This window comes from Rousettus aegyptiacus, unplaced genomic scaffold (genome assembly GCF_014176215.1).
Source record: "Rousettus aegyptiacus isolate mRouAeg1 unplaced genomic scaffold, mRouAeg1.p scaffold_m13_p_10, whole genome shotgun sequence".
NCBI classification, from domain to species: Eukaryota; Metazoa; Chordata; class Mammalia; order Chiroptera; family Pteropodidae; genus Rousettus; species Rousettus aegyptiacus.
In genome coordinates, this window is record NW_023416285.1 from 23,221,553 (window position 1) to 23,232,877 (window position 11,325).

The following is an 11,325-nucleotide window of genomic DNA, read 5'->3' on the forward strand; positions in this document are numbered from 1 at the left end:
ATAAAGAAAGCCACGGTCTTGGGTATAACTCACAAAGAACTGAGTTTAAGGCTGACAAGTCCTCACTCTATTGCTTCTGCAGGAAATGAAACTTTTGCATTGTAGTTTCGCATTTGAAATTACCCAGTGATTATTCAAACAGTGATTGTTTAAAATGTGTGCGCGCGCGCACACACACTGCACACACACCATGGAAATACCGAAATTTAAGATTAATAATCAGGTTAAAGTCACTGATGGTTTTCAATGTTTTAGAACTATAAATGCTTAAAACCGCAGAACAAACACGAACACGATTCAGGAAGGAAGTGGAATTGCTTAGGTAACATTGAACTCTTCTGATTTTTGTCTGTATCATGCTGCCACTCCTCAGCCTTTCCTCCCTACGTAATTCCACTTGCATTCCTTTCCTTTTCCTTCCCCTTTCCCTTTCTCTTTCTTCTATCCTACTGTCCCACACTTCCCATGCCTTATATTCTGATGGCAGCAGAAGTGTTTTAAAAAAGTACAGCATCCTGATCTAACTCAATATACACCAAAAATCTAAGCTTTTGGACAAGAATTTTCATCAATCAGAACGAAAGTCATTTTACACATACCTTTAGTGTTATCTTCAATGTGAGCAACCACTTTGTGTATAAACATCTAAAAGGCAAAGGTCACCAATTCAGCCTTACTTTATAGAACGTAACTTCACCTTAATCTTCAATTAACATTTCCTGTCTAATACTCGTCTTTTAAAAATGTCATGAAATGTAGAAGAGCAAGTCTAGTAGCTAATTATATTCCCAAATAATAGATCTAAACACTACCCTTACCTGTATGGAATAATTCTTGCTAAGCATATGAGTAAAAAAGGGGATAAATTTTAAAATTTGCTTTTATAATCTTGGCAAAGGGAAGGGGCCGTCTAAGAAAAACATCAAGGCTAGAAACCATTCCTTAAAGACAGATTTGACTACATAAAAATAAAACAAAAGATGCCATAACAGAGTTGAAATACAAGCAACTAACTCAAAAATATCTACAACATATATTATATATAACAGGGTTCCTACCAATCAATAAAAAATAATCTAGTAGAAAAGTAAGGCTATTAGTTGGCAAATAATAAAAGAAATGCAAATATTCAACCAACATAATAAAAGATGCTCGACTTCACAAATAATAAAGATAAATTAAAATGTAATTATTTTTCTCTTAAAAAAAAAAAGGATTAAAAATGCCTATATTTGTCAAGAACATGGGAAAACAGATGCTCACACCCTACACTACTGATAAAAAAACTGGTATAGCCTTTCCAGAGGACAATCCAGCAATATTTATCAAAATTTTAAATGTGCATACCCTTTGTCACAATAATTGTAAAAGAAATAAAGATACTTTAATTTGGGGAAACAAAAAGAGAACAGTAATCAACTCTTACTTTTTTCTTTCTTCTTTTATTACTTGAATAAACAGGCCAGTTCAAAGAACGAAAAAGATTTTTGGTAGAGATCACATGAAAGTTCAAACAAATTTCAGCAGAGATAGTTAATGAATAATAAGTTTTTCATGATTTTATTTACAACTACTGGACATAGATTTCTCTTGATGATCCTAAAAGGTAAACGAGGCAAACAGAATGATAGTAGGTCAGAAAAATATAGGTCTTCTGTCAGTTTTGCCACTCACTAATTGAACACCTGGGTTGAAGTAATGACTTCTCTGCTCCTTTTCTTTCCTCATGTGGCCACCTGCCTCACACAATCCCTATGAGGATTAGAGGTGACACACCAAAAACCTCCGGAATGATATCTGGTCCTGACTCCAAATCTTTCATAGTTTTCCACTTGACCATGACTGTCTCTTCAGTTTTTCTGTAACTCTAAAGATCTATGCAAAAGTAGCCATATCCAAAAACTAGTAACGTGGCCTTTCCCCTCTTGTCATTCCTGATACAATCGATCCTTGTATGCTTACAGTCACTGTGCCAGGGACTTCGGAAACAAGAAAATACCCTCATGAAGCTACCTGGAAGATAAATTAGTATATAATGAATTAAATACAAAACAGTATTAAGAGAGAGCTAATCACAAGAGTATAAGAGCACCATGAGCACCTGAGGGACACATGAGCCTCAGGGACAACTTCCTAAAGAAACCAACATCTGACATAGGCCCTAAAATGAGTTGTAGGAGATACTTTTCATATTTATAAAAATCTAAGTTTGAATATATTGCTTTAAGTTCCATATGGCAAGCTTGTCTATCTTACTCACCACTGTATTTCAAGTACAGGGCCAGCATCTCAGATAAGTAAACACGTAGACAGGAGCAGTTATTTTCAAGGTCACTGACCATCACACCTGGGCTCTGAGAGGTTCTTGATTATGTAAAATAAAATTCATGGTAGATTTGTTTTTAAAGATGGTATATCGAAAAAAACTTTTAATTGGGCTTAATTTTCCTATGACTTTACCTATTGTTTTTTGTTTTAAGAAATTTTAAGTGGGTATTAAACTAACATATACTGTGTATTATTTCTGATATGAATTATTAAAATTTATCTATAATTGATCCTTGTGATATGGTACTCTTATCATAGTACTCTATTGTGGCCACAAAAACCAAAATACTTTCACTTTTAGTAGGATTCTTCCTCTTCTTTAAATTTATTTTTAGCCAAAGAAGTTAATTTTTTTTTAGAAGTCTAAATAGCTTTCTATATAATCTACATTAACGATACAGCAAAGTCTAGCACAAGCCTCAAGAACTTCTTTCTCTAAGGAAGATTCTGATGAGTGAAGAAGTGTGGTCTGAAAAATCTTGGAACAATAACAAGTTCTAGCTAGAAAGAATTTTAAGGGCCTACATCAAATTCCTTCAATCATTCATTTATTCGCTCAACAAATATTTAGTTAGAGCCTTCTACATGCCAAGAACTATTCTTAGTGCTTGGAATAAATAAAACAGGCACTCCCATTCCACTTTCTGTTCTTGGTCTTTTGTCTTTAAAAAATAACACAGAGCACAGAAAATAAAGAACAGACAAAATATAACACTGCCTAGGAATAGAAATCGCACTAGATGATCATGGCGATTACAGGGAATAGAAACTAGTTCCCCACTGGCTCTGCGATCCATTCAATTCACATAAGAGGATGCTCCCATGATAACGAAATAACAATTTTCATTCTTAGCTGTGTCAAGGAGATTCTGAAGTCATAATATTTGTATCATACGAGCCTTAAACTACTCTCTCAATGAAATACTGCATCACAGAAAGTTTTCAGGTACCTGATCCAAAATATAAAAACAACACTGGCTAAATTAAATGGAAAATAGAAAATAATTATCTAATTTAGGTTTAAAATAAATTCTTCATACCTTAATAATTGGGATAATTGAAGCATTTCATACCAGTAAGTTTTACATTCTAGTTTTTTTTGAAATACAAAGTTTATTTGTACTTATTCATTCATTAAATATTTATTGCAAGTCTACCATGTGCCAGGCACTACACAGCAGTACCCTATTCTTGTGGCCCCTATCTTTGCAGAGCCTATATGCTACCGTAGGAAGTTGTCAATAATAGGTTGCCTATCTACTAAAATATGCCAAAATGTACACCAAGGAAACAAAGTGGGTGGTCTTTTCACTAACCACACCAGTCGTTTGAACACTCTGGACATCTTCTGAGCTCCTTATCCATGTAGTCTGCCGGTTACATCTCTGTCCAAATGCCCCAGATGTGCCTTTAAATCATCCAAAACTAAGTTCATATTCCTGTGACTTCTCTTCTTTTATTTCCCATCTCAATGCAGAGTACCACCATTCGCTCAAAACAGAAAAATGGGTACCAGCTTTCCTCTCTACTCTGACCTCCCACCTAACCTATCTCCCAAGTATTGCTGTCCTCTTCCCTCTATTTCCATTGCCATTGTCCTGATTCAGGGTTTCATTTAAATACTTATTTAACAAATTCTTACATAATGCTTATTATGTTTCAAGCAATGATTTAAGCAGCGTAAAAATATTAACTTATCTAATTCACAAAACCCTATGAAGTTTTTTAAACTTCAATTCACAAATGAGAAAATTGAGAATGCCAACAAAACATTCTCTAACAACTCAACAATATAAACCAAATGATCAAATTAAAAAATGGGCAGAAGGCCTGAACAGATATTTCTCCGAAGAAGAAATACAGATGGCCAATAGACATATGAAAAGATGCTCAAGGTCACTAATTATCAGAGAAATGCAAATTAAAACCACGATGAGATATCACCTCAGACCTGTCAGAATGGCTATCATCAATAAATCAAAACACAACAAGTTTGGGCAAGGATTTGGAGGAAAGGGAACCCTCGTACATTGTTGGTGGGATTGTAAATTGGTACAGCCGCTATGGAAAACAGTATGGAGGTTCCTCAAAAAATTAAAAATGGATATACCTTTTGACCCAGCAATTGCACTTCTGGGTATTTATCTAAAGAAAACCAAAACAATAATTCATAAAGATCTATGAACCCCTATATTCATGGCAGCACAATATATAATAGCCAAGATATGGAAGCAATCTAAAAGCCCATCGATAGATGATTGGATAAAGAAGTTATGGTTCATATATACAATGGAATATTACTCAGCCATTAAAAAAAAAAAATGGAATCCTACCATTTGCAACAACAAGGATGGACCTAGAGGTTGTTATGCTCAGTGAAATAAGTCAAAGATAAATACCATGTGATTTCACTTGTATGTGGAATCTAAGGAGCAAAACGAACAAACTAATAGAAAATAGACTAACAAATATAGAGGACAATCTGGGGATGGCCAGAGGGGAGGGAGGTTGGGGGACTGGGAGAATGGGGTGAAGTGTTAAAGAAGTACAAATTAGGAGCTGATAGATGGTCATGGGGAAGGGGAGCACTGCACAGGGAATGCAGTCAGCATTAATGTAATGGCTAGATACAGACAGAAAGGAGAGAAAGAGCAATTAGGGGGATCGCTTTATAAACTATATAAATGTCTAACCAATGGACTGTATACTTAAAACTAATAATAAAATTAAAAAGACATTCTCTAATAAAAGTTTTGAAATTTAAGATTCTCTTAAATTAAGCAAAAAAAGTCTTCTTGCATTTTCCTACCCTAAGGTGTAACTAACAATACTACAACACTGTTAAAGAGAGACACACTGCCTATGAGGCGGCACAAATTTGATTTTAACTATGCCAAGACAAAGTACCAGACTTCGCCAAGTACCCAGAAAACATTTTTAAAGTTCATTACCCATACTAAGATGTTTCCTACTTGACTGGTTATAAATATACCAGTAGTAAGAGATAAAAATTTTGGCAATAAGTCCTCCTGAACCTACACAGATAAACTATTATAATAACCTTTAGTTTTAGAAGGTTAAAGTACAAAAGCTGATATATATTTACTCTGGAGTATAACCAAATAGTTCTAATTCTTTCTACTGCTGATGGCCCCAATTAACAAATAAGTAATATCTGCCTACGGAATGCAAAAAGAATGTAAATTATATCACTGTTAATTTATCTTTGAAGAGTACAGAATTTCATGTCAAAGTACTGCAGTGCTCAGCAGAGTGGTTGCCAAAATATTCTATTTCAGTTTTATGTCTCTATTTTGAGAGTATCAAAAAAAAATGCATTTCTGTTTAATATCCAATATATATTTGACCAAATCCACAAGCAGAAATTGTCATTAACACACTTCACAGATAGAATCTTAATAGTCAATACACTAAATGGTCAACTGATTTTTGACAAGGAAGCCAAAATAATTCAATGGGGAAAAAAAGTCTGCAAATGCTGCTAGGACAACTGGATATGCAAAAGAATAAACTTAGACCCCCTACTTCATACAATATACAAAAATTAATTTAAAAATGAATCAAAATCCTACCCCTAAGAGCTAAAACTATAAAACTCTTAGAAGAAAACATAAGCATAAATATTCATGACCTTGGATTTCTTAGCAATGACAAAAGCTCTGAGGAAGTAATGATTAAGATCTAAATGAAAAAGGCAGACCTACATGGATCTGGGGGAAGTGTATTCCAAGGAGAGGTAATAACAGGAATAAAAACCAAGACAGAACCAGCTTAACACCAATGAAAAACAGAGAGATGAGATCAGAGAGGTACTAGGGGATGAACGCTAGTATGTATGGCAAAAGCTACAAGACAGTAGGGTCACAGCACTGCTCTAGGGGGAGCATCCACAGAGTAAACTAAGATGTGAAAGGTGTCACCTAAAGTGGGGCAATGAAGCAGCTCAGATTACAATGCAGACTTCCCTGACAGCTCTTCGAAAAGTCTTAAGTGTGTTTAATTAAATTTTATGTATATTTTCAATAATTATACTAGCCAGTGAATAATATATACTGACTTCTTAAAAATGGCATCTCTCAGGTTTTATTTGCATTTTGACCAAAGAATTAAATCCTCACAGCAATCCAAATTGTTTATATGACTTCTTTTTTCACAGGTATACCTTGGAGATACTGCAGGTTTGTTTCCAGACCACTATAATAAAGCAAGTATCACAATAAAACCAGATGTAATCTTTTTGCCAGTAGAGGGTCCTGCCTTCGATTTGTGTGTGTGGGGCGGGGGGGGGGGGGGGGGGGAGGGGGGGGGGGGGGAGGGGATCTGTGAAGCTCAATAAAGCTAAGAACAAAACGAGATATGCCTATATTATTTTTATTTTCAATTTTGTTTCATTTCCTTTAATAGATATTACATTCGCAAGGTTCAAAATTCAAAAAGGTCAAGTCTCCCTCCTACTTTGCCACTCAGACACATACTTTCCATTTTTGGAAGCAACGAATGTTATCAGTTAATTCCTTGTGCAGTGTTCCTGTGAGATTTTATATATCTTCAAGCAAATAAGTATATATTTTTTTCTCTCTTTTACTATATAAAGTAGTAGCATACTTTACACATTGTCCTACACCTTACTTTTTTCACTGAATTATCATGACAATGTTTCTTATTAGGACACAAAGTTTTCCCATTTTTAATGGCTGCATAGTCTTACAGTTTGTGGATATTGTATTTTATTCTCTTATTGATAACTTTTAATTGAAAAATATTTGGAAAAAATGCAGCTCCCAGGGTAAAAGTTGTTAATCTTGCATATATGGAAGGGCTTCAGAAAATATGTAAATCCCCTATATGAGCCCAAAAGCATTTCTGTGGGCAGAAAATTTGCATACCATGCAGCATATCATCAAAGGGAAGTGTGACCCGAACAAACGTTAAGGACTACTGAACTATAACTTGCGCACAAATGTTCAATAAACATATGTTGAACAGAATTTTAGTCTTAAGATTTTGCCAATTTTTGTACTAGAGACAGAAAGATTAAATTAAATACCAATATAATCTAAAATTCTTAATTAATGATTAACTATTTCCTATTGACACACAGCAAAACTGACCAATTTTACTCCAACTGCTTCTCTTAAAAAGTCTTTATTTTTCATCTGCACCATGAACTAAGACCCCAAATTTAAAATACCTAAGGTGAAAATGATCAAATGAAAGTTGACTATATAAGCTGTTGTTTGTAGTAACTGATAATATCAGTGGCATCTATGATGCCCCTCAGACTCTCTCTAATGTTCCATAAAGAGTCCTTCCTATGAAAATTAGATCATTAGTAGCATGTGATCGTATAATGCCTACCACATACCAGGCACCAAAATGTAAGCTTCATATATTTTATCTTGTTTAATCCTCAAGACCATCATTCAAGGCAACTGTATTTGCTCCCCTTTCAGAAGAAAATGGAGGCTTACCAAGATTTAAGTTAAGCTATTTACTTGCCCCAAACCACAAAATTGGCAGAGCAAGACTAAAACATTCCCTCACCTTCAAGCCTCCAAATCGCATAGTGCCTGAAGTTCAAAATGTAATTATGATCATTTCATGGAGGTGGGATAATATCGTGGTCAAAAAAAACTAAGTTCTAATTCTAGTTCGACCATTTATTAGTTGTATGAGAAACTGTTTAAACTCTGAAAACCTCCTCTACCATCTGTAAAACTGGATTGCTATGAAGTTTAAACAAGGTATGTAAAACAAACAACTCACATATTGACCTGAAGATACATGGTAACAAGGTAGCTACCATCATTTTTTCGTCCTTCTTTGAGAACACCAAGAATTGCAAAAGTTTCCCAATTTGGCATAAAAATTCCTACCCTGTCTCCCAGAATGCTGGCATTGTGAAAAATAAGCTGAAGAATGAAAAAAATGATGTCTAATTATTAAGTGGATTCTGGCTTAATGGAACATCAGAACTTGTCCTTTAAATATTTCAAACATAGACCTGCATAATTTCCCTCTTAATTTAAATGCTTGATGTAGAACTATGCACTGAGGGTTTATTTTTAAAATTTTAACATCAAGTGATGAGCGATGACAGCTGTCAAATATTACATCTGTTTCTACTCCCAGTGGTTCCAGCCCCTCCTCCTGCGCCGCACAGGTACATCATGTTAACCCTTTGACTTCGGTGAGCTCACCTGAACAAAATAAAACATCCTCCCCTTGCCCTCGGTCTCAAAACAGCTATGTGATGTGCATGTGGAGCTGTTAATGACAAAAGCTGAAGGCCTGAGATAACTTATTTATAAGAAAGGAAAGTTTGTTACATCCTTCTCTCGTATGACCCTAAAGCTGGAACAGGACTCAAACGCTTTAAGTGGGACCTAAACCGAGGTTCGGGGCAACACTGAAGTGGAAAACTTTACCGCTGCGCCCCAAAATCATTTTCATGACTCTTTCCTCCTCCCTTCCCCCCAAGAGCGGGAAAAAAAGTGAAACTTCCGCGCAGCACCAAATACCCCGTGCGCTGGCTACCGCCGAGAGCCAGAACCAGCGGTCCAAAAACACGCTGCGCGACCGATGCCCGGTTTGTGGTCCCTTCTTCGCTTTGGCTCCCCTTCGGAGCCACGCACAGCCGTCCTCCCCCACCCCTCCATAGCAGGAGTGCCCCGTCCACACCCAGCCTGCAAACTCTCCAAGCCCCGGAGCCGCAGAGCCTCCACCTGGGACTCACCATCGCAGCCCAAGTCTTAAGGCGCGGGCGGGCAGGCTGGGAATCCGTTACCGGGGCTCGAGATCCATTCGCGCCAACAACTTCTCCCTCGCAGTAGAAGGAGGTGGAGGCAGCGGCGCCCGGTGATGACGTCAAGGAGCGCACAGCTCCCCAGCCCGAGGCGGGAAGTGCGACGTGGGCACCCGTGCGGCGCCGAATGCCGGCGGGCCGCAGCCATCGCGAGGAGCGACGGGACCGTGGTCCGCGCCCGGAGTCGCGCCTTCGGCTTTGGGTGGGGGCGCTCTAGTGGAGGCTTCGAGATTGGATTCCTCCGAAAGGCGGGCTTACCAGCTTCCTCCCGGTTTCACGTCTGCAGGGTGCACTGCGCACAGTAGCTTTCGAATGTTTTTACTTTAGATGTACGTTTCACATCTGTTTAAATATCTATGCTGAAACGGGAGTTTCACCAAACAGTATTTACTTTGATTTTAATTTTTTTTTCAATATTTGACCCACTGACTCTCCCTTCCCCTCCCCCTCCTCACTTACTATCAAGTGGAGACTCACGATTTGAAAATGACTAGGCTAAAGGACAATCTCTGTGTTGTATAATTTCAGAGCAAAAAAAGACATAAAATCAGCTAGTCATCACCACCTACTCTATTTTACAAACGAAAAATAAGAGGCTCAAAAAAGCTAAGGGGCTCAGCTTTATTCCAAAACTAAACCAGACTAGGAACCTAGACCTTCAAATTCCCAAACCTGCGCTGCTCAGTTCCTTAAAAAACATAGGTGTGTGTGAAGCCAAGCCATAAACAAGGTACATCTTCATAGAAAAACAATGATCTCCAAAGCTTTTGGAGTAAAAAGTTTTATATCAATAGATAAGCGCTGGGATTGTGGAATAGGATGACATTTGCATATAATTTTAAGAGAAAAACATGAGACCCTAAGGCGTTTGGTAGGAAGAGCAATGTTTCCAGCCTCTTCCCCAGACTTTCAAGTTCTTAATCACCCACTGCTGCTAGGACTTGCACCGTATAACACCAATATCTCTGCAATGAAGCATAGCAAAGCCTCTGGACTACAACAATGGTTAAGCATGGAGAGCTTGTATTTATTAAAGGCTCGCTGTAATCTGTGTCAGGCTTGCAACTATGGACTAGCCTAGTTTAGCTCATTTAATCCCCACCTGACACTAGCTACTGATACAAAGGAGGTAACTATTACTCATGAACAAGGCCTCATTGTATGGGTCCCTTTGAAGCCAGTATGCTAGGATTCCCAGCCCCACTACATTCTAGTTGTGTGACCTTGGGCAAGTTACTATGCCTCAGTTTCCTCATCTGTAAAATATGATTAATAGTACTATCTCCTAGGCTTGTTATGAAATCGTTCCTGGCACATAAGAAGATAATTTTTAAGTCAACAATAATATTTATTTATTACACAAGGCTAGGTATTATCAAGGGAGATGGTTCCAAAAACGAATAGATCTACTTCTTAATTTTGCTTAGAAATACTTGATTGGGGAGAAGTGGAGTCATTAGATCTTTTAAGTAACCAAGAAAAACTATTAACCCACTCCCTAGAAAAATGTGCATAGCAGACACATCAAATAAATCTTTGCCTATATAGATCCATAAGTGAATCCAATAATGAATCTCTCTATAAAAATAACATTACACCAATTAAATAAACGGGCCTGGCTAAGAGGAAGTTGTACTTTCCACTCTTGAAATAAAAGGAGCACCAGCAAGCAAAAGCACAATAAGACTCCTTCACAACACCATCTCTGGAGGAGGAGGTGGGGGACTGCACCCTGCCCAGGCCAGTGGGGTTAACAGACAGAATATTTGAAGGTCATGGCTGGAGACCCCCCCAAATGTGGTGACATTCAAGAAGCTCAACATATTCCAATTAGGATGAACTCAAAGCCACCCATACCATACATAAAAGATAAAAACTCAAATTATGAAAGAATTAATAGCTGAAGTATAATTTTAGCTAGTGGCCAATCAACGATTCTCTCTCTGATAGAGCTAACACTGTTATCTTATTGTCTCTAACCAGAGAATATTAATTATGCTTCCTAATTGAGTAGTAATTTAAATCAGGTACTATTTTATTTTAATATATTTGACCTTTGCATTTATTATGTGTTGACTTCTAATCTGGTTTAGGAAGACAGTTATTGTCATGTTCTCAAAATATAAATCATGTCCTTGAGATTTTTGAATATCTTGAATGTATTCCTTTTT

General features: G+C 37.1%; 1 protein-coding gene across 1 annotated transcript in view; it reads right to left on the reverse strand.

The window, feature by feature from the left end:
- The window catches only part of RFC1 (replication factor C subunit 1), a 64,732-nt gene extending 55,430 nt beyond the window's left edge, over positions 1-9,302 (reverse strand). Inside the window, 2 exon segments of the mRNA XM_016124281.2 lie at positions 9,086-9,280; positions 9,282-9,302. Of these exon segments, the coding sequence (XP_015979767.2) occupies positions 9,086-9,280; positions 9,282-9,302 (216 nt within the window).
- Between the last annotated feature and the right edge of the window lie 2,023 nt (positions 9,303-11,325).